This window comes from Mobula birostris, chromosome 22 (genome assembly GCF_030028105.1).
Source record: "Mobula birostris isolate sMobBir1 chromosome 22, sMobBir1.hap1, whole genome shotgun sequence".
In the NCBI taxonomy this organism is placed as follows: Eukaryota; Metazoa; Chordata; class Chondrichthyes; order Myliobatiformes; family Myliobatidae; genus Mobula; species Mobula birostris.
In genome coordinates this window covers 23866897-23894376 of record NC_092391.1, presented here as the reverse complement: position 1 = coordinate 23894376, position 27480 = coordinate 23866897, and the positions used below count along the sequence as shown (strand labels likewise).

The following is a 27480-nucleotide window of genomic DNA, read 5'->3' as shown; positions in this document are numbered from 1 at the left end:
GAGAAAAAGAGATATCAAAGTTAGAAATAGAGCTGTTGCTGAAGGTGCGCAATGCTCTTCAAGACCTTGCCAACACAGTCAGAATTAATGCTTCCTCTTGGTGATGGATATTGAAGCCTTGCATCCAGAGTACATTCTGTGACTTGGCTACTCTGTTCCTTCTAGTGATTCACAGTATAGAATTGTAGTGATTCATTTGCTGATAAAGTACTTTAGATATCCTATAGTAGTAAAGTTGATACTTTTCATTGCTCATGCTTGATGTGAGATCATTATGCTTTGTGGCATCTAGGATCATTGTTAAGGACTTCCAGGGTGTTGTTTCTTTATTGTACACCAATCTGCTGCAACCTCTGGTGACTCATTCCAAACATACCCAGGTGGGAACAGAAAGACCATACTCGATGATGATTTAAGAAGCTGCAATGTTGCTTGATATGTAAGATTCTTAGAATATCATAATCAACTTGTTGCATGATTAGTTTATATGTACACTCGCTTAATTTAGGCTTAGTTCCCAGAGGATAGGAGGCATTGCAGTTGGGTATGGTGGTCTGAGTTGATACTGTGATATGGTGGTCTCTTGATTTTATTATCAGCGTCCTTCATGACGGTCTGATAAAATTGCATGGTAATTTAGTTAACTGCACTGGTATTATGAAGTAAGTCCAATAGTTTCACGATCATCATTGCTTTGGCTAGCCTTTTTTTTTGTTCCAGTCGTAGTTAATAAACCAAGTTCAAATGCCCCAGCAACTATGACGAGATTTGTACTAGTGTGTTGGAATTATCAGTCCAAATCTGGTTTGCTTTTCCAGTAACTTACCTGCTACTTTCCCGGACTTAATCAACATTACTGAACTGTGCTTTTGTAAGCATTGATGTAGTCATCATATTTGGCACAGGAGCCTTGGTCCTTTTGGTGTATAATTAGTTTCCATGCCATTTCCTGACTTGCACTGGAAGAAATGGTAGCAAGCAGGTTTTTGTAATGAGTGCTGAGTATCAAAAGTTACTGCTCCAAAGGCAAATGAAGTCCATTATTTATGCAGACTTTGTTTTCTCTCAATCTTGCCATAACATATGAGCATGCTCTTTTAAGTTTCTAGATTTTAGAATACTGAGCCAGCCTTATGACTAACTCGAACCTTCTGGATCTTTCTGTAGTCATTCTTGTCGCCAATAATGGGGTTGAGAGAAAAAAAATCAGAGAAATTGGTTTCTGGTGTACAGATCTAAAGGAGAGCTGGTACCTCAAGACAAAATGACTGCAGTCTATGTTGAAATATCCAATAATGCTTCATAAACTCTGATTTCAGCTGTACACCTTTTCCTGTCTCTGTTAAACCTTTCACTCATTAAACCCATAATTTGAGCCGTGTAAATATTTTTCTTTCTTTATTCCATTTATCTCAGCAGTTACTTTCACACTTTTCATGTTTATTGCAGGCTTTTGCCACCTTGCTGCATTGCAGAATATTTTTTTCAAATTCTCCCATTGTCCCCCAATTCTATAGCTATTGATAACCAACATTGCTAAAGAGAAACCTGACACATTGAAAAGCTGTTTGAAAAGTGTAATAAACATGCTTGTGATCTGATTGAGAGTTATGTTGTTGCTGTTTGATTTAGGCACAAAGGGATTAAACAAGCAGTTACCATTCTCTCACGAGGAATTTCCAACACTGAAAGCAGCTGGAGACCAGGAAAAGGCTGGAAAAGAAAAGGACACCACAGATCAATCATATGGGCCAGGACCAAGCCTCCGCCCACAAAGTAAGTTTTTCTTTCCGGTTAATCGGGACAGGACTGCGCAAGCGTGTGTAAGTCAGTCCGTGAGGCAGCGGGAGTATTTAAAAAAGAGCAGTTTGACGGAGCAGGTGACAGAGTAGAGGGAGACGGAGTAGGAAGGCTTTGTCTCGAGAGGCTGAGGACGAGCTTCGCTCCAAGTGAGGTAAGGCCGGGTAAGTTCCTTTAAAAGGAGAATGGTGTGCAGCGGTATTTTATTTGAAGCAAGGAAGGCGACGAGGCTGTAGCGTATTGGGTAGGTCATGACAGCTGAGATCGGCCCCGTGGTTTGTTCACCCTGCAGCATGTGGGAAATCAGGGATACTTCCAGTGTCCCTGACGACTGTGTGTGCAGGAAATGTGTCCAGCTGCAGCTTCTGACAGACCGCGTTGAGCAGCTGGAGCTGCGACTGGATTCATACTGGAGCATCCGGGATGCTGAGAAAGTCGTGAATAGCATGTTCAGCGAGTTGGCCACACCGCAGGTAAGGGCTACACAGGCAGAAAGGGAATGGGTGGCCACTAGACAGCGTAGCAGTAAGCAGGTAGTGCAGGAGTCCCTGAGGTCATCTCCCTCCTAAACAGATATACTGTTGGGGGAGATGTCTCATCAGGGGAAGGCAGCAGCACAGGAGGGAAGGAAAAGGAGTGGGAGAGCTATAATGATAGGGGATTCGATTATATGGGGAATAGATAGGCGTTTCTGCGGCCGCAAACGAGACTCCAGGAAGGTATGTTGCCTCCCTGGTGCAAGGGTCAAGGATGTCTCTGAGCGGCTGCAGGACATTCTGGAGTGGGAAGGTGAACAGCCAGTGGTCGTGGTGCACATAAGTACCTACGATATAGGAAAAAAAACGGGATGAGGTCCTACAAGGTGAATTTAGGGAGTTAGGAGATAAACTAAAAAGTAGGACCATAAAGGTAATAATCTCTGGATTACTACCAGTGCCACGTGCTAGTCAGAGTAGAAATAGGAGGATATTTCAGATGAATATGTGGCTTGAAAAATGGTGCAAGGGGGAGGGATTCAAATTTCTGGGGCATTGGAACCAGTTCTGGAGGAGGTGGGACCGGTACAAACAGGACAGTCTGCACCTGGGCTGGACTGGAAGCAATGTCCTAGGGGGAGCGTTTGCTACTGTTGTTCAGGAGGATTTAAACTAATGTGGCAGGGGGATGGGAACAAGTGCAGAGAGACAGAGGGGTGTAAAGTGAAGGTAGAAGCAAAAAGTAGTAAGGTGAAAAGTAAAAGTGGCAGGCAAGTAAATCCAGGGCAAAAATCAAAAAGGGCTACTTTTCAACATAATTGTATAAAGGCTAAGAGTGTTGTAAAAGCAAGCCTGAAGGCTTTGTGTGTCAATGCAAGGAGCATTCGTAACAAGGTGGATGAATTAAAAGTGCAGATTGTTATTAATGAATATGATATAGTTGGGATCACAGAGACATGGCTCCAGGGTGACCAGGGATGGGAGCTCAACATTCAGGGATATTCAATATTCAGGAGGGATAGACATGAAAGAAAAGGAGGTAGGGTAGCATTGCTGGTTAGAGAGGACATTAACGCAATAGAAAGGAAGGACATTAGCTGGGAGGATGTGGAATTGATATGGGTAGAGCTGCATAACACTAAGGGGCAGAAAACGCTGGTGAGAGTTGTGTACAGGCCACCTAACAGTGGTAGTGAGGTTGGGGATGGCATTAAACATGAAATTAGAAATGCGTGCAATAAAGGAACAGCAGTTATAATGGGTGACTTCAATCTACATATAGATTGGGTGAACCAAATTGGTAAGGGTGCTGAGGAAGAGGATTTCTTGGAATGTATGCGGGATGGTTTTCTGAACCAACATGTCGAGGAACCAACTAGAGAGCAGGCTATTCTAGACTGGGTATTGAGCAATGAAGAAGGGTTAATTAGCAATCTTGTCGTGAGAGGCCCCTTGGGTAAGAGTGACCATAATATGGTGGAATTCTTCATTAAGATGGAGAATGATATAGTTAATTCAGAAACAAAGGTTCTGAACTTAAAGAAGGGTAACTTTGAAGGTATGAGACGTGGATTAGCTAAGATAGACTGGCAAATGATACTGGTGGATATGCAATGGCAAGCACTTAAAGATCGCATGGATGAACTACAACAATTGTTCATCCCAGTTTGGCAAAAGAATAAACCAGGGAAGGTAGTGCACCCGTGGCTGACAAGGTAAATTAGGGATAGTATCAATTCCAAAGAAGAAACATACAAATTAGCCAGAAAAAGCGGCACACCTGAGGACTGGGAGAAATTCAGAGTCCAGCAGAGGAGGACAAAGGGCTTAATTAGGAAAGAGGAAAAAGATTATGAGAGAAAACTGGCAGGGAACATAACTGACTGTAAAAGCTTTTATCGATATGTGAAAAGAAAACGATTGGTTAAGACAAATGGTAGGTCCCTTACAATCAGAAACAGGTGAATTGATTATGGGGAACAAGGACATTGCAGACCAGTTAAATAACTACTTTGGTTCTGCCTTCACTAAGGAGGATATAAATAATCTTCCGAAAGTATTAGGGGACCAAGGGTCTAGTGAGATGGAGGAATTGAGGGAAATACATGTTAGTAGGGAAGTGGTGTTAGGTAAATTGAAGGGATTAAAGGCAGATAAATCCCCAGGGCCAGATGGTCTGCATCCCAGAGTGCTTAAGGAAGTAGCCCAAGAAATAGTGGATGCTTAGTGATAATTTTTCAAAACTCTTTAGATTCTGGATTAGTTCCTGAGTATTGGACGGTGGCTAATGTAACCCCGCTTTTTAAAAAAGGAGTGAGAGAGAAACTGGGGAATTATAGACCGCTTAGCCTGACATCGGTGGTGGGAAAATGCTAGAGTCAGTTATCAAAGATGTGATAACAGCACATTTGGAAAGTGGTGATATCATCGGACAATGTCAGCATGGATTTGTGAAAGGAAAATCATGTCTGACGAATCTCATAGAATTTTTTGAGGATGTAACTAGTAGAGTGGATAGGGGAGAACCAGTGGATGTGGTATATTTGGATTTTCAAAAGGCTTTTGACAAGGTCCCACACAGGAGATTAGTGTGCAAACTTAAAGCACATGGTATTGGGGGTAAGGTATTGATGTAGATTAAGAATTGGTTGGCAGACAGGAAGCAAAGAGTGGGAATAAACGGGACCTTTTCAGAATGGCAGGCAGTGACTAGTGGGTTACCGCAAGGCTCAGTGCTGGGACTCCAGTTGTTTACAATATATATTAATGACTTAGATGAGGGAACTAAATGCAGCATCTCCAAGTTTGCGGATGACACGAAGCTGGGCGGCAGTGTTAGCTATGAGGAGGGTGCTAAGAGGTTGCAGGGTGACTTGGATAGGTTAGGTGAGTGGGCAAATTCATGGCAGATGCAATTTAATGTAGATAAATGTGAGGTTATCCATTTTGGTGGCAAAAACGGGAAAACAGATTATTATCTGAATAGTGGCCGATTAGGAGGAAGGGGAGGTGCAACGAGACCTGGATGTCATTATACACCAGTCATTGAAAGTGGGCATGCAGGTATAGCAGGCAGTGAAAAAGGCGAATGGTATGCTAGTATTCATAGCAAGAGGATTCGAGTACAGGAGCATGGAGGTACTACTGCAGTTGTACAAGGCCTTGGTGAGACCACACTTGGAGTATTGTGTGCAGTTTTGGTCCCCTAATCTGAGGAAAGACATTCTTGCCATAGAGGGAGTACAAAGAAAGTTCACCAGATTGATTCCTGGGATGACAGTACTTTCATGTGATGAAAGACTGGATCGACTAGACTTATACTTGCTGGAATTTAGAAGATTGAGGGGGGATCTTATTGAAACGTATAAAATCCTAAAAGGATTAGACAGGCTAGATGCAGGAAGATTGTTCCCGATGTTGGGGAAGTCCAGAAGTGGGGGTCACAGTTTAAGGATAAAGGGGAAGCCGAGATGAGGAAAAACTTCTTCACACAGAGCGTGGTGAATCTGTGGAATTCTCTGCCACAGGAAACAGTTGAGGCCAGTTCATTGGCTATATTTAAGTAGAAGTTAGATATGGCCCTTGAGGTATGGAGAGAAGGCAGGTACAGGGTTCTGAGTTGGATGATCAGCCATGATCATACTGAATGGTGGTGCAGGCTTGAAGGGCCGAATGGCCTACTCCTGCACCTATTTTTTATGTTAAAAGTAATTGAGAAGGTAAAACTGCTTGTGTGTGATGACATGTACTGGAAAAGATTTGGGGTCTGCATATTTGAAAATGTGCTGAGTAGAGTGGGGTTTGGAGTTCATAGGGAAGAAGAATGTTACCTTATAGAGAATATATAGGGAAGAATATAAGAATATATAGGGAAAATGCAGAACTCCATGTGGACGACACCAGAGGAAAAGACTGAACCTGCATCACTGGATCTGTGAGGCAGCAACTCTACTAGGTGCCCAAATGTGCTGACCTACATGATAGCATGGTAGTTTAAACCACTCATGTCAGGATTTAACATTTTTATGTAGTTCCCTATTTAATGCCAGTTTTGATTTGTTTTTTGATCCTGGATTATAAAATAAATAAATATAATTTGAAATCTGAAAATTTGCCTCCACCACTGAAAATTTTCAAATCACATTAATTCATAGTGGTGTCTAAAATAAACAATTTTAAACTGCTGAACAAAATGTAACCCTATTATTCCTTGAACAGTGGCATTTATTTTTCCACAGATCCAATTCTGATCCCTTGATTGGAAATTGGGTCCAGCTGTTAGAAGTAGTTTTGAATAGAGCTGATTGATGCTGGGTACTGAAACTAATGAGCAAATACGAAATTAATTTCAAGTAAGCTCCGTTTTACTTCTGATGTGTAAAATACAGCTTAAATAGATGAGAGATGTTCACCTGTGACACTTGTATTTCATGAATGCTAAACCAGTTTTATAGAATTATAGCTAAGGGAATCTATACAGTTCTGTGCAAAAGTCATAGACATATAGGTAGGGTGCCAAAGACTTTTACAGTAAGTACTGTATTTGTCAACTAAATCCACTGTGATTTGATGTTGTAAAGCAACAAAACATGAAAACTACCAAGGGGGGTTAAGTACCTTTTATAGGTAGTCTATATGTGCCTAAGATTTTTGCACAGTACTATGATTAGATGTTGTCACTATTTTTCATCTTAACAAGTAATTTCAAAACATCTAGGTCACCTTAAGTGTTTCTTTTGCCAAAAGCTAGCCTGCATAGGTAAATGAATCTAATTTGTTTGTAAAGTAATTGGTTTGTCCTGGGACCTCAAAATAACATGGTAGAATGATTTAATTGCCATCTATTTGGAGACTTTTTAATGGAGACATTTTAGGTTTGAAATCCACATTACAGGACTTTTGTGATGTTTTCTCTTTCAGATGTAGCTATTTGGAGGGAGGGTGGTGGTCGAAACCTAAACCCCACAGCAACATCAACTGTATCACCACCAGAGATGGAAGCCAAAAGCTCAGGCCAAGATGAACCGGTAAATGTGCCAGTGTCATCAAATGAGCCAAAGGAACCCTCCCTGCGGCCTGCTACTCCACTGAGGAGAGGATCGGGAATGTTGCAGACTGGGTCTCACCAGTTCCCACCTACCTACCGCGATATGCTGCCTACATTTGTAAGTCATGTACCCTCTTGTGGAGTGGGTGAGGTAGAGGAATTGGTTTTTCTGACAAGGATTGAGGTGTTTCTTCGGGATGGGGTTAGTCTTATTGGTTGTGTGGTTAGGTAGTTTTCAATTATTTGTTAAGGAGGGTAAATAGAGTTACTCACGGGGAATGGGTGAGGGTGGTTATTATGGTTATCTTCTGCAGGAGGAGATGGTTGAAGACTTGGGCTTGTGGAAGGGAGCTACTCATTATTAAGTGATACTTCTCTCTATTAGTATCTAAAGTAGATTCTTTTTTTCCCTATAGATGTGCCCACCACAATCACAACCTCAGTCTACCCCTGTCCTTGGTCCACAAGGATCTTTACAGTATCCGTTCCAGCCACCTGAGCCAATAAAGTAAGGATATCCATGATCTCTGCAGTATATTTTGTATGTTTGTATTTATTATTGATATTGAATTCAGTGGAATATACTCTGTGATTGTCTAAAACATTTCCAACTGCAAAAATTAGATTCTCCTTTAAACTGTATGGATTTTACAAATATATTGTGTAATGAAATTTGTACTGCCTTCCCTCAATTTCAGCAGTGGATATATTATTGGAAGATAATTGCATGAGGTGAAAATTTATAAATTGATAAAGCTTTTCCCATTAAACATGTAAAAGTTCTGTGATTCGGATCTAAAGAGTTTTAATCAAAAACATGCAAACACAAACAAAATCAATAAATAAATTCAAAGTAAAATTGTTCTTTGCTAATAGTTTAATTTTATAATCAGGTGGTAAAAACATAAATGATTGAAACAAACAAGATGGCTCTCTTCATCTCTCTCCCTACCAGCTTTTGCTCTCTATCTCCCAGCTTACACTGGCCAATGATTCCACTGATGTTGACCAAATCTTGGATTCGCTATTTCTTGCAACTTACTGTAATTTTTATGTATTGTATTGTACTATTGCCATAGAATAACAAATTTCATAACAAATGTTAGTGATGATAAAGCTGTCTGATTCTGATTTTCTTCCTTATTCTCTTGATGGTTGTTTCTCTATCCACCAGGTCCGGCTGGACTTCCCTGCCTCCCTTCTCACTTCACCTGCCAGCTCTTTCCCTTTCCCCAGGCTCTCACTGATCCTCTTTCTCTCCACACTCCCTCCCAAAACTACAACCTCGTTAGCCTCTTATCTCTTTTGTTGGGTCCCCTCTCTTCAACACAACTGATCCTCTGTCCTCTACCACACCCTCAACTCTTGTCCACGTTTTCTCTGCTGTGAGTCTCAACTTCCCACTCTGTTTTCCCCATACTCTCCCTAAATTCCCTTTGCTTTTCCCCCAACACCCTTCCCCTTCCACCTTCTCCTCGCTTCTTATTCCATTTTCCTAACTCCACCAATTCTTGGGTAACTATCAACAAAGATTGCTGTTTACTGAAATAGGCTTCTAGTTGCCTGGGACTTCAGTTGAACCTTATTTTGTATCATTAAGCATGGTCCATTACAGTGAAATGGCCTCATCACAAGGCTGCACAGAAGAGTCAATTGCATTATAGTGAAAATTCATAAACTGTTATGTTGAAGAATACCTGCACAGTCGTAAACCTAGTCAGTCTGTGTTAGATAGTTCATTCAGCCTAAGCTTTGTACATAGTAATATTGATCACTGTGGTGATCACTTGTTTCAATATTTCACTTTTGTTTCCTTAAAGTCTGCTCTTCTAATACTGCAAATATTTGATTTTTATTGTCTCTAAGAAATAAATAAGCATGAGCCAAGCTGCGTAGGTGGCCCATCCTTTAATTCAGATTGTGGTTATCTTCAGATATCCCCGTGGAGTTTCTCGTTCCGTACGCCCAGTTAGGCCTGCTCGGCGACCTGGCGAGCCTACTGATCGACCTGCCATCATTAATCCTGATGACCTGAAAGAACTGGATCAGCTGGATATTGAAACAGAAGATGGATGGGCAGGTGGGAATGTAGTAAAAGTTAATCCATTTGTTTCAAATCAAATTATTTCAAAAATGCATTGAAATCTATTAAAAACTACATGCACCATGAGGGTCATTATAAATATTACAATTGACAAAGTAGATGACGGACTTTGAGTTGATAAGAGTCTTAAGTACTGATGGTAATTTAGCTGTGTTTTGCTTTCCTCTCATAAAAATGATTGTTCTGAATCATGATTGTTCAAATATAGAGACATTGTCTTGCCAAGTTCTTTGGACATTATTTTCTGTTCAATCAAAAGTGTATTTAGTGGCTAACTGCCAATTTGAAATTAATTGATGTGCTGTTAGAGCTGCAGTGCCTGCCCTTTCCTGTATTGTGGTTCATATACATTGTTGAAGCTCCTAATTGTTGTATTGTGTGCTTATTTGAATTTGGATTTCTAGTTCTTATGATGTAGGATTCTGATCCGTTATCCGGTAATGTTTAATTTCGATCAGGTGAACACGAGGAAGTGGATTATTCAGAAAAACTTAAATTCAGTGATGACGATGATGAAGAGCTCTCAAGAGAGAGAAAAGAAAAATGGTGTGTATGCCTTGAAAAGTGATTGCGTCCAGAGACGTTGATTATTTTTGAGGTACATGACAGTGTAGCAGTGTCTTTAGGTCATTAGCTCATCTAGTTTTGAAAAGAAAAAAAAAATCATTTCTATTGATGTCTTTGTGACCTTAGGAAACCCCAGAATGCTTAATATTCCAGTGAGATACAACCTTATCTCCCTTTGTACTCAATTGCCACCCTCCCACCACCGCTGCTCTCAACATGACTCTCATGATGCGCACTGTCCCTTCTCTATGTACATTGTCTCCTTCCTTTAAATCTAAATCAGATCTACCCATTAAATTATAATCCCTTCCCCAAAACTCCCATATCCCTTGAAATTTTCGATAATCTTTGCATCCCAAGATTGTGGTAATTGTCATCCCAGTTCCCATTTAAGATCACTTCATGCTTCTACCCCCTCCAACAATGCTGAAATAATTCAGGATAATTGCCAGTTGCGTCTTTCTTCACCTCGTCTTCAGCTTTGTCTCTGTTACTTTGCAGTACAAATTTAAATTGTTTATCAGATACCAGATAATGCATCCTTCATAGTGATTAGGGGCCTTTACTTGTAATTGGTTAGTTATGCTTGAGCTGTGTCACTTACAGAATCTACATTGACATTAAACATTAAACTAACACTCATATACTTTATTCCTTCTAGGGAAAGGGATATGAAAGTGGTACGCCAACGCTCTTTAACTGCTAAGCTTGAAGCAAAGGTGGAACCATCCATTTGTAGTGAATCCATTTGGGGTAACGCATTATCTTCCAGCCAACCAGGCCATGGGTTTCAAGATGCTGAGCCACGTTGGAGCTTGAATACTACTGAGACAAGGGTATTTTCTGTTAAAAATCAGTTCTGTTTATTCATGTAAACTGAATTTCTAGCTGGAAGGGCAAACTATCTTCCAACGTTATTATTGTAGGAATTTCATTCAATATGGTACAGATTTTTAACACTATCAATATTACATTCTTGACTAGTAAAATTGGACAATTTACAATGACCAATTAACCTACTAACCAGTACATCTTTGGATTGTGGGAGGAAACTGGAGCAGCCGGAGGAAACCTATGTGCACATGGTACAAACTTGCTTACAAAGGATGCCAGAATTGGACTCCAAACACCAATGCCCCAGGCTGTAATAGTGTCGTGCTAACCGCCACACTACCGTGGCACCCTTTTTTTTAAACCATATAAATCGAGCAACACACACAAAATGCTGGAGGAACCCAGTGGCCCAAACTGCATCTATAGAAAAGAGTAAACAGTCAACATTTGGGGCCAAGATACTTCATCAGTCCTGGCCTGCTAAGTTCCTCCAGTATTTTGTCTGTGTGGCTTGGATTTCCAGCATTTGCAGATTTTCTTGTGTTTCTTTATAAATCAATTTGATTTTACACAGTTATTACTTGATCTGTTTCTATATTACTGTCGGGCAGTATTCCAGATCAACATTAATTGCTGTTAGAAAAAAAGCCATATTTGCATTTTTTTTTCTTAATTTGTGTCCTATTTCCCCTGCACCATTTTCTGTAGTTTCCACATTGCTTATTGATGTCAGGCCTGGCGCCATTTTATGACCTCCATAAACCCATGACATTCTTTTCACGGTGTGCCAGGAAATGGGTCAAAATGCTCTAGATGAAAATCAGATTTATTAAGTTTTAGTCAGACTTATTTCATTCTTCCTAATGTGCAAGTACCCAAATTAACAAAAAAAACTACCGAACATTTAAGGTTTGAATGGTGGGACAGAGATACTAGTAGAGGCATTTTCAATTCTAGCATTCAAATGAGAATTGATTACATATGTGAAAGGAAGTAAATTACTGTGTAGGGACAGGGCAAAAGTGTAGGTCTTTTCTGGATTGCTGTTACATCTGAGATTCCTGGAATAAATTCTTGTGCAAATGTCTTTATTTTGAAACTATGCCCCTAGCTCGATGAGGGGAAACATTAAAACCCTGGCAGACTAGTCTTTCAAATGTTTCAATAAAGCCTCCTCTATTTCTTCTGAACTGCTGAATGTTTCTTTTACAATGTTTTGATTATTTCACAGTCTACCAAAGGCAGTGAAGCAGTCTTGGAATGTTTTCAAGGCAGAGATTGATAGATAATTATAAGCAAGGAAGTGAAAAGTTACTTTGGGTTGATGAGAATGCGTGTTGAGATTACAGTCAGTTTAGCCATAGTAAAATTAAATGGTAGAGCCAGTCTGACAGGCCAAATGTCCTATTCCTTCTTTTTTGTTTGTTGGTATAAGATGGCCCTTAATCCCTGGAATCAACTTGGTGAAACTTTCCTGAATTGCTTCAATGCAGGCATAACCCTCAAGTAAAATGAGTGAAGCAGTTGTCTAGTAGTCTCACTAGTGTGCTTTACATATTGTAGAAAGACCTTTTTTTACCCCATTACCTTGTAATAATTTAATTAATAAAATTTACATATTTTGGATTGTTTCAGGGATTAATAAGTTTGAGTTTCGGAGGAGTATTACAAAATTTGGAATGAATTTGGATGTGGAATAAATGAAAGAGTTGATTAGCTAGATTATTGTGCATTGGAGCACTATGGCATATAGAGCTTCAGTCTGACCAGTACTAAAGTTGCATTTTTTTCTGTTTCTCTTTTCAGACTGGCGTCTTCCAAAAACTGACAGGAGCTAATAGGTGGGCAGACTCTCATGTTGAGAAAGATGAAGTTTGGCGACAGAGGCCAAATTCTGGTACTAATGAACGTTCTGAGGCATTGGAGCGAGTCAGGAGGAGGCGTGAAGAAGAGGAACGTCGAGCTCAGGAAGAGAGACTAGCTGCTTGTGCTGAGAAATTAAAGAAACTCGATCAAAAACGTGGAGTGGTAGAGAACTCTGTTAAGTTTGACATGCAGAAAAAAGATGATGTTGAAACTAAGGAAAGCAAGGACTCTGTACCTCTGTCTACACAGCAGAAGCCCTACACTGAGAACAAGCAGAACTTACCAAAAGGTGCAGTTAGTAACTAAGGAACTGGATTTAAAGGAATTTCTCGTATTAAAACTGTTGCTTTTAAGGAAATATAGATAAGTTTACTGAAAAGTTGTGGGAAATCTGCATAACAGTGGAACTAAGTATGATATGACTGCATATGTTAAATCAGGATCATTGAATCCTGCATTGTGTTTTTTGTGCTGTACTTGCAACCAGTATTTTTACTAAATTAAATTGGGTAAATGTTAAAAGTTTCATTTTAAAATGAATGGGAGTGTGTTATTTACAATAGTTGCAGTTAGTGTGAACCAATCAGTAATGCAGTAGCCTAGAAAAAAGTATCACCATGCATGAAAAAAATCCACATCATACCAACTTCATTGTCCACTGGTTGAAAGTGTCAAAACTTGCCGTGACAAGACCATTATTTTATGCATAACATTATAGTCAAACCTCAGGTGTTTTCATCCAGATTTACAGCTACTTTCATGTAAGGCACTTTGCAAAGCAAGCAGACTTTCAAGAGTTAAGGAGGGTAGCCCAGGGTACAGTCAGTTGGGTAAGTTTGAGTGAATTTCCATGAGAAACTTCTGTGGAGCAGAATGGAGAAACGAGGAGGATTGAGAATATTTTGAGATTCTGAATCTAAACAGCGGCAAGGTACTGAAACCCCAATAGAAACTAGCTGTTGCGACAAGAGATGTAGGAGAGTCCTTTGAGAAATTTATGAGGTTGGGGCTAAGGGTGTTGTGTATAGATTAATGTTAATAATTAAGGATGCTGTGGAATTCAACAGTCTATATTTTATATAATACTGTTCCAATATTCTCAGGGTAGTAGAAAGTTGGTGTTTATACAGGAAATCTAAGTAGTGCTGGTTTTGTATTGACCTCATTTCAATTTGGAAAGTTAGATCTTTGAACTAACAGTTGATTCTTCTGGGATGAATTTCAGAAAAACGTGAGCTGTCTGTGGAACTCAATGCTGAGGACAAAGTGAAAAAAGAAGTTCCTGCAGCCACTGCTGAAAGCGACGATGAGAACAATACACAGGGTATTGAGCCTGCACCGCCAATTCAGAGCTATGGCAAGTTCCACAAGTCTTTGCCACCTAGGTTCCAACGGCAACAACAGGTAGCTATCAATAAAGCAGACCAGTTGTTTGATTTGATCACTTCAGGTTGTGAATGTGACCACAGATGACTGCTTGCCCTTTTGAGCCTTCTCAACCATTCAAAGAGATTGTGCCTGTGTAGCTGTGCAGCTTTCTTTACTACTTGTCCAGTGCTTTTTAAAAGCCATTACTAAATCTGCTTCACTAGTCTAACATACTCTAATTTCTAAATCATGAAGTTATTTTTCTTTCCAATTATTTAGCCTTTTGTCAGTTGTCAAAAATTTGTGTCTTCTTGTGCTTGACCCGACTAAGGAGAGCAAACTGAATTTCTTGGTCTATCAATGGAACTGGAGGGGCTTCAGCAGCCATGCTAGTGACTCTTTTGTGCTTGGAAAGGATGAAGATTATCTGCCTCTCCCAAAGTCATCCAAAATAAATTTTCTACTCTTTAACAAAGAGCAAGTCCACTGTGCCAACCTCTCAGTTTTTGGAGTATATTCCAACCCTACCTGATTTTGTCACCCGCTTTATTAACAGTTATACTTGTGGTTTATCCTGTGCAATTTCTCCCCCTCCCACTCTGAAGTTCTTCCCCTATAAGATGTTTCTTAAGAACTTCTTTGTTTAATACTTGAACAAGACTTTGTGCCTCAGTGTTAAATTTTGCCCAATGATGAGCTGGTTTTATTATTTAAATATGTTATGTAAATGAAGCAAACAGGTAACAGTTGTAATTAATGAAAGAATTAAAATGCTTACAAAATAACAGTTTTAAAATCAGTGCCCTTTCATCTGCTTTCCAAATATATAACTCACATCTAACTCTTTTCACAGAAGCACCTCTACAGCAGTTAATTATCTATGTGATGTTAGCTGTTTACATACCTGCAATGTTTACATTTTCTTTCTGCACAGGATTAATTGCCACGGATGACTGTGAAGACCAAGTCATTGGGTATATTTAAAGCAGAGATTGATAGGTCCTTGGTCAGTAAGGGCATTGATGGTTACAGGAAGATGGCAGGAAAATGGGGTTGAAAGGGATAATAAATCAGCAATGATGGAATGGCAGAGCAGACTCGATGAGCCGAATGATCTAATTCAGCTCCTATATCTTGTGATAAAATTTAGTCATGCTATTCAATTAGGTAGCAAGCTAAACTGCTCTTTCACCAGGAAATAAAAGATTTGGAGATTAGAAATCTGTGTAGGATAAATTCTCCCAATATTTTCATACTTACACTGAAAATTTTTGACGATAATGTAACATGGAAAGGAGAAGTGAAATAAAAGTGTGGTTTGTTAACAATAGGAATAGCATCAATTGATGCAGAAAATTTGTTGGTCTAGTACTGCCAATTTTACGTTTTCTAGCTTACCAGCTTGGCGCAGGGTTCGAACATTCCAAGTGGCAATTCGCAGTCTCTTGTTCTTGCAGACAGTAGTGGTATGACGATCTGGGCTCACCTGTCTGCTTACATGATACCCCGTACCGAACGAGGTGTCCGTACTATTTGGAAGTGGGCTGCCATTGACGCTGTTGTCTTTTACATTTGTGTATGTATTAACCATGGTTGTACTAGGGATAAAATACAAGAAGTAGCTTCCCCTTGCTTCCGGTGCAGTGTTTTTACAAGATAGGTGACCCTGAAAATTGTCCTGTTAAAAGGATCGACTGCTCAGCGTCTGAGAAGCAGGAACCATCGATTGTGTTACTCACAACTTGCCTTCTGCTTCATCCACCACCTGCATTCCGTGGCTTCACAGTAACCCAAGTAGGGAGGCTAACAGGTGCAACACCTTGCCTAAGTGTGACCTGGAGGTAGCTGAAGATATAACAAAAACAGACCATCAAACTAAGAGACAGCGAAGAATACAAACAACTTGATAAGAAGTGAATGCTGGACCATTTCTCCAGCAATGGAAAAAGAGACTAGAAGCAGCTGAATTATGGTTCTACAGGAGAATGTTAAAAAATATCATGGACCACACACACATCAAATGAAGAAGTTCTCGGAAGAGCCCAAGCAGTTCGATCACTCATACCAACAATAAGAGAAAGACAACTCAGGTTCCTAGGACACATCATGCAGAAAGATGAACTAGAAAAACTCATACTCTCTGGAAAGATTGAGGGGAACAAACCTAGAGGAAGACCTCAGCTAATGTACATCAAAAGCATAGCCAGGTGGCTACACATCGAGGAAATGGAAGTCATGGAAAAAACAAAGGATAGATCTATATGGAAAACCATGGTCACCAAAGTCCGCATCGGATATGGTACTTAGACAGACAGACAGTACTGTCAAAGACCTGTGCTGGAATTAGCATTACTGGCAGTCGAAAAGTGATATATTGGGTTAGGGGGTTAGGGTGTTGTCCTATTATGAAAGAGTAAACAATTTGGATTTATCCTTTAATTGTTCAAATGACATCAATATACCTCGTTCATAACAATCTCCTATAAATTTAATCCCTTTTTGGTACCAATTATATAAAAGTTGATTGTCCATTGTAAAAGGAATAAGTCTGTTTTGGAACAAAGGTCTCCTTGCTAATAAAGATTTTTGTATTTCATTATCAACATTTATCTTATTCCATAGATCAATCAAATGTGTTAATATAGGAGATTCTTTCTTTTCCCGTATCCATTTAGATTCCCATTTATATATAAAATCTTCAGGTCTATTTTCTCCTATCTTGTCTAATTCTATTTTAATCCATGCTGGTTTTCGATCATCGAAAAAAGATGCAATAAATCTAAGTTGATTTGCTTTATAATAATTCTTAAAGTTTGGAAGTTGTAACCCTCCTAACTCAAATTTACATGTCAATTTTTCCAATGATATTCTTGACATTTTACCTTTTCAAAGAAATTTTCTCACACATTTATTCAACTCTTGAAAAAATTTCTGTGGCAATTGTATTGGTAATGTTTGAAACAAATACTATAATCTAGGAAATATGTTCTGTGCTGCATGACATAATTTTTGGATGGGGATTGTATTTTTTTATGCAGGGGAATGTGAGCATTTATAAAAAGAAACTAATATGCAAAGTAATAAGGGTGTACACTTAAATACTTAAATTTGTAATATTTGTCTTTCCCTTGGCCTGTTTGTGCACAATTAGGAGCAGCTGTTAAAGATGCAGCAGAGGCAGCAACAACAACAACAACAACAGGGACCTTTTATACCACCACCGGTTGCACCACCACATTCCCACACTCAGAGGCATGTCTATCCAAGTCCAGTCGGCCCACCCCCTCCACACATGCTTGGCTATGATCCTCGTTGGATGATGATGCCTTCGTATATGGATCCTCGACTGACCCCTGGGAGGGCACCCATTGACTTCTACCCATCGAGTGTTCTTCCCTCTGGTAAGTTGTGAGATGGTCAATTTTGTGCTGTTTTCTCCTTGTGACAAAATCTGCACTTTCCCACTAAAGCCTTAAGCTTTGCTTAATACATGTAGATTTGTTAGTTGTTGTCTACAGTTACTGATGTTCATGCTATGTTTGATAGAATAATGTGGCTACAAATGTGGAATTCAAAGTCTTATTTGTCTATCACCAAGTTGATCAGAAATAACTTTATATAATAGAGGACAGGATGATGATTGTATAGACTGTTTTTCCTTTGTGCACCACACCATTCTGGACCATCCACAAATTGGAACCAGGATAGCTGGCAAGCTACAGTCTAATCTCTTGTCCATAAATGTAATTCACAAAAGCAAGCCACTATCTGCCTTCTTGTCCTCTCCTCTAGTGCTGATAGATTTGATTTAATGGAAAGTCATCAAGACTTAACCAAATCAGAAACATTTTTGGACCATATTTAAGTTGAGGATATAGATAATCTCAAACTAATTTTCAGTTGATTACATATTAATTATTTGTAGGAATGATGAAGCCGGTGATGCGGCCCGATCACTCTGACAATGTTACTTCAGGATCTGAGCAGCAACAGAGGTCCCCCATATTGTTACAGGAAAAAAGAACTCCACCAGCAGAGCCACAGTTCAGTTGGAGTCAAGACGACTACTCAACTGCTCAAAACAGGGCCTTTATGTTAAATTCTCAAGATGGTGCTGCAGAAGAGAGAGGAACGAGGTGAGTATCCTTGCTTTACTGGCATTAAAATGTGTCCACTTTGGGATTGGACACATTTTTGCATTAAAACCCTACAGTAGGTGGGATAGAATAGAAAGTTTCTTTCACAATATTTTTAATGTGGCTCTGATAACAGAAGAAAATACTGTCATTTCCTAAATCTGAGAGTAATTTTTTACGAATTTATTTCTGCTTAAAAATAAAGTTGAAGTTCTCATTTGTCAGGCCAGTTGTGCTTGGTTAAATATCACCATTGTATTTTGAATCACAGGTAGTGCTTGATTTATTTGCAGGCAGTTAAAGAGCCATGGCTGGTTGAATTTTGGTTGGAAAGGCAAATGTAATCTACTGTTCTTTAGAAGCCATGGTTCAATCTCCACCAGTCAATGGGGCAGCTGTAAGATATTATAGCCATGATATTATTACTTACAGCTCCCTATTGTGGAGAAACAATTGGTGTAAATAATATTTCTGTGGATCCTTCTGGGCCTCCTATCACTGTACTTAAAGAAAATCTTGCACTGATAATACCAACAAAAGAGAAACAATTGGCTTGATAATCCTGTGACACATCAATTATATTTTCTGAAATAGGAAAAATTAAGATTTTTGTTCTGTTAAATTCAAAATTTAATTAACTCTCTGGCAAATCTTCTTCATTGTAGGAATGAAAGACTTCCCACTCCACCTGTGAGAGCCGATCCAATTTCCCAGCAAACCATGAAGATACAGAGAGATCCATTTGAGGAACAGATTGAAGAGTATAGGGTTGCACCAGCAGACAAATTGCTAAATATAGTTCGTTTAGAATCACAGGCTGAGCTAATAAAAGATCAAAGACCTGAAGTGGCTCCAAATGTGTCAGCAGTGCTTGGAAGGGATGTTCTTTTCCAGCATCAAACAAATCCCCCATTACTTCATAAAGAACTCTTCTCATCTGAATCTGAGCAGGATGGACTGAATGGGCCTTCTAGAGACAGCACTGAGGCAACAAAGTGTGTTGAAAATATCGAAGAGATTGTGTCTCATACCTGGGATTATGTGCATCAGAAAGAGCATCCGAGCCCAAAGGATGATGAACATGATGATACCAGAGAAGAAAAAGGCTTTAGAACTGAAATATGGCAAACTGATAAGTTGTCAAAGATAGAGTCTAAACCTGCATCTCAGTGGGAGCCACTAAAAGGAAACCATGTTGATCGTCGTGAGACTGTTGGGAAAATGATAGGTAGAAGATCAGGGCCAATTAAAAAGCCAGTTCTAAAAGACCTCAAGACTGAAAAGAATGAAGAGGCTGATAAAGTAAAATTGGAATCTTTTCAGAAAACCCTTCAGAATAAAGTTGAACAGATAAAGACTGAGGGTAAGGTGATGAAATCTAATGGAAGCATTGCACCTCCACCACAAACTGCCATGTCATGTTTGAACATCAGACATAAAGAACTGTCTGTCTCACCAGTGCCTCCAGCTAAATTTGACTGGGAAATAGAGAAACCACAAAGAAAGGAGAATAAAGCATGGGAAATGAGACCTATGAATAAAGAGAACATTGATTTCCCTCCACCACAGAGGGGAAACTGGATTGAAGATGAAGATCAACAAAATTTTAGCAATCGAGGCCAAGGGCGTGGAAGGGGTAGAGGTCGAGGAGATTTCTCTGGCAGAGTTGGAGAGATCAGAAGCTCTTACAATAACAACTTCAGCAGAGGAAGTAGGCAAAATCCTAAGGAGTACTGTAATTCATTAGAAGATGGACAAAAGAACTCCAACAGACGTCGAAATGCTAGTGAGACACGCAGCGAAGGGTCTGAGTATGAAGATATACCAAAGCGGCGGAGGCACAGGGGATCTGGAACTGGCAATGAGGCCACAATTGAGTCAGCATATTCTGACAGAGAGGGTAAAAATATGTTCAAAGACCCTCTGAGAAGATCCAAGAGGATACCTGATGGGACTATCATTGGTGAAATGGAAGATGAAAGGGGACCATCAAAAATGTTTGAGAGGGCATTACCTCCTCGTTTAAGTAACTCTGGGAGAGGGCGCAACTTTGTTCCTCGTGGAATGCCCTCAAGACAAAACAGAACAGGTATGTTCAAGCTAAATGGTACCTATCAACTAAATGGAGATGTTTCATCTTCCCTGATGTTGTCTAAGAGGCAACCTCCAAAGGAATCTGCAAAAACACTTAACAGGGCTTTGGAAGTAGCACTAGAAAATGCTGGAGAGGAAAATGGAGTGGTCGACAAACTCTCATTTTCTGGAACCTCGGCCACAGAAGATCAACCACCCAAAAGGGAGCGATCAATGGATATGCCACCACGAAGAAGGAGACCTCCTCGACAGGACAAGCCTCCACGATTCAGGAGACTCAAACAAGAAAGAGATGCAGCCACTGAGATAAACAATGATGTATGTGTTCCTGCAGACAATTATGTATCTAGTGTGACTACAAGAACAGATGATCAGGAAATGGCTTCCCTTGTTGCTGGAAATAAGTCTCCAGATCTATCTAACCAAAATTCTTCGGATCAAGCAAATGAGGAGTGGGAAACGGCTTCTGAAAGTAGTGACTTTACTGAGAGACGAGATAGAGAGAACAGAACATCCCTGAATAACTTGCCTCCTGAGATAGATGTGGCAGACACCGGACTTGGGCAGAGAAAAGAGTTGGCTAAACGCAGTTTCTCTAGCCAACGCCCAGTTGATAGACAAAACCGTCGGGCAAATCCGGGATACGGTGGAAAATCTCCAAAGACGAATGGAACTGGTCCCAGAAATGAAAAAGCATCTGGGCAACCACCAAGAAACAAACGGTAAATTAAATTGTATTTTGAGAGGGCAGGTTGAAATGTGATTTTGCACTGGCTCTTATTTTTTTAGACTTTGCTTGCTTGGTACTGTCCAAGCTGTGATTATTGTGATTAATAGCTGTGATTATTAATTGACTGACTATTAAATGGTTTAATTTCATCCTTCTCAAAATGCCTTTTTAAAAGATTGAATATCTTTCCGACGTACTCCCAGTGCCCACTGAGAGTGTGTTCGTAGTCTTCTGCTGTAGCCAATCCACTTCAAGGTTTGACGTGTAGTGCATTCAGAGATTCTCTTTTGCACACCACTGTTATAATGTGTGGTTACTATAGTTATTGTCACCTTTCGTCAGCTTGAATCAGTCTGGCCATTCTATAACTTCTCTCATTAACAAGTTGTTTTCACCCACAGAACTGCTGCTTACTGGATATTGTTTTTTTTGTTTCTCGCTCCATTCCCTGTAGACTTCAGTGAAAATTCCAGGAGATCAGCAGTTTCTGAGATACTCAAACCACACTGTTTTGACACCAACTGTCATTCCGTGGTCAAAGTCACTTCCCCATTCTGATGCTTAGTCTAAACAACAACTGAACTTCTTGACCAGTCTGCATGCTTTTTTGCATTGAGTTGCTGATTAGATATTTGCATTAATGAGCAGGTGTGTCTAACAAAGTGGCCACTGAGTGTATAAAGGTGACTAAGAATGGCAGTTTTATTCCTGCCACGTACTTCAAGATATATTTGTGGCAACTTTTTTATGCCCCTCTTCAAATGTGTAATTTCACCTTTATATGTGAAATGTACTTTTTTTCCCCATAATGCATACTACATGGTGTTGATATCTTTCCTCTTTTCTTCTTCATTTTAAAGTCCAAAGGTCATGAAATGTGATCTCATTCACCACCTCTGCATTGCTGAATTTGAATGAATAGCAGTGCTGGGCTGAGTAACAAAGTAGTCCCTGTGCTAGCTTTTATTTCTACCACCAAATGAGAACAACTATCAAACTTACATTGTGCTATTACTCACAAGGAAATGAGGTAATCCAGTCAGTTTGAGGATTAAATCTAGGTTACATATTGGTGCTTAGGGAATAGCTATTTTGTGCTGGAGTTTCAATAACCTTTTGATTTAAATAGGTTTGTAGAAGATCAACTGTGTGATCAGGTAGCTGTCAATGGAGGGAATGTCAACACAGTATATTGTATAGAGCGTGTGGTTCCCAATGACCCAGCAGCTGTACAAAATGCAGTGAAGGATGTATCAAATAAAAAGAAGGAGAAGGATGTAAAACCTGGTGTGAAAAAGCCAAAAGAGAAGACTGATGCTTTGGCTCAGTTTGATTTAAATAATTATGCAAGTAAGTACAGATATTTATATGCACTTCCATTTACTGATAAGCATGGTTATAATGCAGATTTATGTGCATCATCAGTATTAACTCTCATTTAACAATATTCCTATTCATTCACTGAGTTTCTAATATATCTTTGTTATGCATTTATCTACAAGTGGTTGAAAGTAGTGAGAGAAAGGATCTGCATTTGACAGGGTCCCTCAATATGTCAGTGTTCCTTTGCTAATTTGAAGTTATAATATTGCATTCAGGACTAAATTTTCCTCAGATAATTTCTCCAGTGGTACAGTGATAATAACTAGATAATCAGCTTTAGCTTGGTTGAGAAAATATTGTCTGGGCAACTTCTCTGCTTTTCTCTGAGATCAGTACCATCTTGTCTGATAGGTGACACTACCACTGATGTTAGTCTGGATTGTGTGCTAAACTCTCAAATGGAACCTTGATGCAGACATTTCTCACTGAGCTAAAAATGTTGTTGCTATTCATGAGGAAGTTCCTCTTTATTCAGTCATCTGTGAATTAGTTCATCAGTGGTGGCTTTCTAATGGTTTATTTTCTCTAAGGTGTTGTCATTATTGATGATCATCCGGCTGTAGCTGTGGAGGAACAACAGTCTGTATCAGCTGTGAATGATGGTTTTACTGAAGTAATCTCAAAAAAGCACCGTCGTTTGCTTGAAGAAGAGCGCAGGAAGAAAGAGCAAACTTTGCAGGTAAACAGGCTAGCTTCTATGATGTAAGAGTAACTGTAAGCTAGGTAGTATTCCATTATTATATATCAATTGCAAAGTTGTTTAAAATGAATTTTACATAGCATCACATCATTCATGCAATCATTTTGAGAATTTTATCTTTTTTCATTCAGTGTGCTTAAGTTAACATAATTTGCAATTTTATAGTAACTTTAATGTAATAAAAACATCAGATGTGGTTGCAGGCTGCAAAGTAAAATATTAGAATGCAAGTAAATTTTATTTGAAAAAGAAGATTTTAAAAAGTTCTTGAATAAAAAGAGTTAGAGATAATTCCATAGCTAAAATCTAAGCAGCTGAGAGTATGATCACAAAAGCAAAATTAGAGAAGCTCAAGAGACTAGAATTGGAGTAAAGCAGAGCTCTTGAGATTTTATTGGACACAGATTCAGGGAGTATGTAATCGGTGAATGGATTTGGGCACAATTTTGATCATTTAAAATGTGAGCTGTTGTATACCCACAGAAAAGAAAAGGGCCAAGTTATGATATGATAAAAGGATCATTGTAAAGTGAAAATTGTTTTCTTTAAAAACAATTCTGTGTAGAATGCAGAAGGAAGTGTAGTATCATTTACTTTAGAGATACAAACTGACAAATGCTTTTTTTTTGAGGGGGTATTGTGTGAGATGGTGGATGAGGATAAGAATTTCTCATTTTCACTTTTGGATTTTCAAATCAGGCACCTGGGAAAAGTCGGAACGAGAAGAGTTGGACATCTTCATCCAAGATTCCTCCTCGTTTTGTTAAAAAGCAGCAGATTTCCAATGCAATAACTGAACAGACAGAGGAAAGCTTCTGTAAGGTGCAGTCCACATCCAGCAGTCTAGGAACAGAAATCTGGGAAAGCTCCAGTGCAGGTAACTTGGATACGAGTGTAGAATTTGACCTAATGCAGACTTATTTCACTCAATGCATATGGGCACAAAGCAAAACAGGACTGGAAATACTGTATGATGAAGCTATATAAAAACACCGATTAAGCTGTAACTGAAATAGTACATTCAGCAGGTCACTGCCCCAATTAAGTGGCATGGTGTCCCAAATAAACTAAGGGAATCCCAGCTATTTTTTCGATTGTTTTTTGTCCCAAATAAGCAGCTACTCTGATTAACTGATGGCTCAATTAACAGGAATCCACTGTATTACACATGTTGAAAATGTGAAGTTAAAGCAGAAAATAAATATGACAGATCAAAGAACATTAAATCATTCACTGACTTTTTCCAGATAAAATGACCTGAGTCTTGGACCTGAGCTATTAACTAGATTAGATTATGAGGACACTCGGTCCTCCTTTATTGTCATTTAGAAATGCATGCATTAAAAAATGATACAACGTTCCTCCAGAATGATATCACAAGAAAACGCAGGACAAACCAAGACTAAAACTGACAACACCACATAATTATAACATAAAGTTACAACAGTGCAAAGCAATACCATAATTTGATAAAGGGCAGACCATGGGCACAGTAAAAAAAAAGTCTCAAAGTCCCAATAGACTCATCATCTCACGCAAGCGGCAGAAGGGAGAAACTCTCCCTGCCATGAACCTCCAAGCGCCGCCAACTTGCCGATGCAGCGCCATTGGAAGCACCTGACCGCAGCGGACTATGAGTCCGTCTGAAAACTTCCAGCCTCCGACCAGCCCCTCCGACACAGTCTCTCTGAGCACCATCCTCTACTGAGTGCTTCGACCCCGCCCCAGCTGCCAAGCAACAAGCAAAGCCGAGGACTCGGGGCCTTTTCCGGAGATTCTGGACCACACAGTAGCAGCAGCAGTGAAGCAGGCATTTCAGAAGTTTCACCAGATGTTCCTCCGTGCTCTCACGTCCGTCTCCATCAAATTAGGATTGTGCACAGCACCCTACTTGACAAATAACAGACATCACCACCGGAGTGGCCGCTGCGAGCTGTGTTGCACTGCCATCTTCTCCTCCCACATTAAATGATACCCAAGATGATCTTTCTCGATTGTTACAGAGAGCTAACTTGGATATATACATCAGCACCTGAAATGGAAATTGAAATGTAATATTTTGGTCCTTTACAAGTCTTTGGAAGTCAGTATCAAATTAAAAAGCATATTTTTCGCCCGATTGACAAGGAAAATATGAGGTAAACTTTATATAAGGGCGTGGTGTTCACATAAACATTTTTGCATTTGTGTATAGTATTGGATGCATATGAAGCCTGTTTTGCATGTGTAGGTGTAAATGATGTTCCAATGGATCCTTCTGATCCTTCCTTTGGTATACTCGAGGAAGTGGATATGAGGAGGAAGATGCACTGATACACCAACCAAAAAGACTAATTGATAATCCAGTACTAAGTTAATTAAGTGAATGAGAATGCTGTTTGCTCTTTGTAAAATACACCAAGTATCTTTATACATTGTAATTGAATATTTGGAAATGTATATCATCTAAGCAGGAATATATTTTTTCTAATTATAGGTGCAACCTGATAGTTCAGATCTAATATATTTTAAAAAACACATACAGTTGCAAGAAAAGGTTTGTGAATCCTTTGCAGTTACCTGGTTTTCTGCATTAATTCCTGATGGTCTGATCTTCATCCAAGTCACAATAATAGACAAATACATTCTGCCTAAACACACAAACAATTGTACTTTTCATGTCTTTATTGAACGCTTTGTTTTATCATTCACAGTCCTGGCTGGAAAAAGTATGTGAACCCTTGTACTTACTAAATGGTAGAACTTCCTTTTAGCAGCAGTAACCTCCACCAGACATTTCTGGTAGCTGCTGATCGGACTTGCACAGCGGCAAGGAGGAATTTTTGACCATTCCCCCATACAAAACTTTCAGTTCATTAATTTTTCTGGGATACCTTGCATGAACAGACTTGTTCAGGTCATGCCACAGCATCTCAATTGGGTTAGGTCTGGATTCTGACTTAGCCATTCCAAAATATAAACTTTCTTCTTTTTAAACCATTCTGTTGTTGATTTACTCTTGTGTATCGAATCATTGTTGCATCATCCAACTTCTAATAAGTTTCAGGTGACGGACCACGACCCTGACATTCTCATGTAAAATGTCTTGATACGATTTTTAATTCATTGTTCCCTCAAAGAATGCAGGCTGTCCATGCCGTGAGGTAACAAAGCAACCCCAAACCATGATGCTCCTTCCACCATGCTTCACAGTTGGGATGAGGTTTAGGTGTTGGTGTGCATTGCCCTTTTTCCTCCAAACATAGTGGTGTACATTTCTGCCAAAAAGTTCAACTTCTGTCTTACCTGGTTACTGAACTTTGTCCCAGAAGCATTGTGGAACATCCAAGTGGTCTTTTGCAAACTTGACACATGCAGCAATGTTTTTTTTGGGGGAGGAACATGGATTCCTCCAAGGTGTCCTTCCATGAATACCATTCTTGTTCAGTGTTTTTCTTATAGTGGACACACAAACAGAGACTTTAGCAAGTTCCAGAGATTTCTGCAGATCTTTTATTCTTACCCTTGAGTTCTTTTTCACCTCCTTCAGCATTGCACATTGTGCTCTTGGTGTTGTCACGTGATCGGCAACAATGAATATGTTGTCAGGATTTATTAACAAACAAACATTTATTAAACCCTGATAAACAATGAAAAAAAAATGAAAACCTTAACCAGAAGTAAACGGCTAGTACTAGTTCTTAAAGTGATAATGCGAAACCAGTTCTTAAAGAGATAAATTCAAACATGGTTTTTTGAATGATAAATTTTAAAGTCCAAGAGATTTATATAGTTAATTAGGAGAGACTTTCATGAAGTAACGAATTCCTCGAAGACACGACATCACTGCCACTCCCAGTCGGATTCTGCCTCGTCCACAGAATTCATGACAATGGAAGTAAAATTATTTTAAAGGCACTGACCTTCGTCCATAGAATAGATACTGCACAGCCTTTCTGCCACTTTGTGCAGAGGCTATCTCATGCAGATCACTTTCTTGAACAAATTCAATAATGGTCGATCCTTTCTAAACCCGTCGAATGTCTCCTTCAGGGTCCCATCTTCACTCTCCAATGTTACTGAAAAGATACATTAATAAACCTGGCAGCGATTGGTCAAACCACCAGCTCAGACTTCTGTACCTTACATTAGAACATAAAACTCCGTTTAAAATCAAAACTGCGTCATAATGCAAATACACAGCGGAGCGGAGTATCCCATTGACGTTCTAACTGGAAAACTAACTGCGTCACCAGGGGTCTTCACTTTTATACCCGTGGTGAACATGTCATCACGTGACCTCATATCGGTGGGAAAATTACATCAGGTGACCTCCAAAAGACTATTACATCATTCTCACAAGAAAGTCACAAGATCTCCTTGAGGTATGTAACAG

General features: G+C 39.5%; 1 protein-coding gene and 1 non-coding gene across 3 annotated transcripts in view; both read left to right on the top strand.

Moving 5' to 3' along the window:
- The window catches only part of prrc2b (proline-rich coiled-coil 2B), a 75021-nt gene that overhangs the window by 19259 nt on the left and 28282 nt on the right, over positions 1-27480 (top strand). For both annotated transcript variants that reach the window (XM_072240321.1, XM_072240320.1), the window contains exons 6-19: positions 1633-1776; positions 7197-7441; positions 7740-7831; positions 9258-9403; positions 9886-9973; positions 10656-10830; positions 12635-12983; positions 13920-14098; positions 17214-17463; positions 17988-18198; positions 18864-21014; positions 22152-22372; positions 22936-23084; positions 23805-23982. In XM_072240321.1, coding sequence (XP_072096422.1) covers positions 1633-1776; positions 7197-7441; positions 7740-7831; positions 9258-9403; positions 9886-9973; positions 10656-10830; positions 12635-12983; positions 13920-14098; positions 17214-17463; positions 17988-18198; positions 18864-21014; positions 22152-22372; positions 22936-23084; positions 23805-23982 — 4578 coding nt within the window. The remainder of the gene's footprint in view (positions 1-1632; positions 1777-7196; positions 7442-7739; positions 7832-9257; positions 9404-9885; positions 9974-10655; positions 10831-12634; positions 12984-13919; positions 14099-17213; positions 17464-17987; positions 18199-18863; positions 21015-22151; positions 22373-22935; positions 23085-23804; positions 23983-27480) is intronic.
- LOC140186530 (small nucleolar RNA SNORD62) lies at positions 25337-25422 on the top strand. Its single transcript, XR_011882904.1, has one exon. It is a non-coding gene; the product is annotated as a small nucleolar RNA SNORD62 (small nucleolar RNA).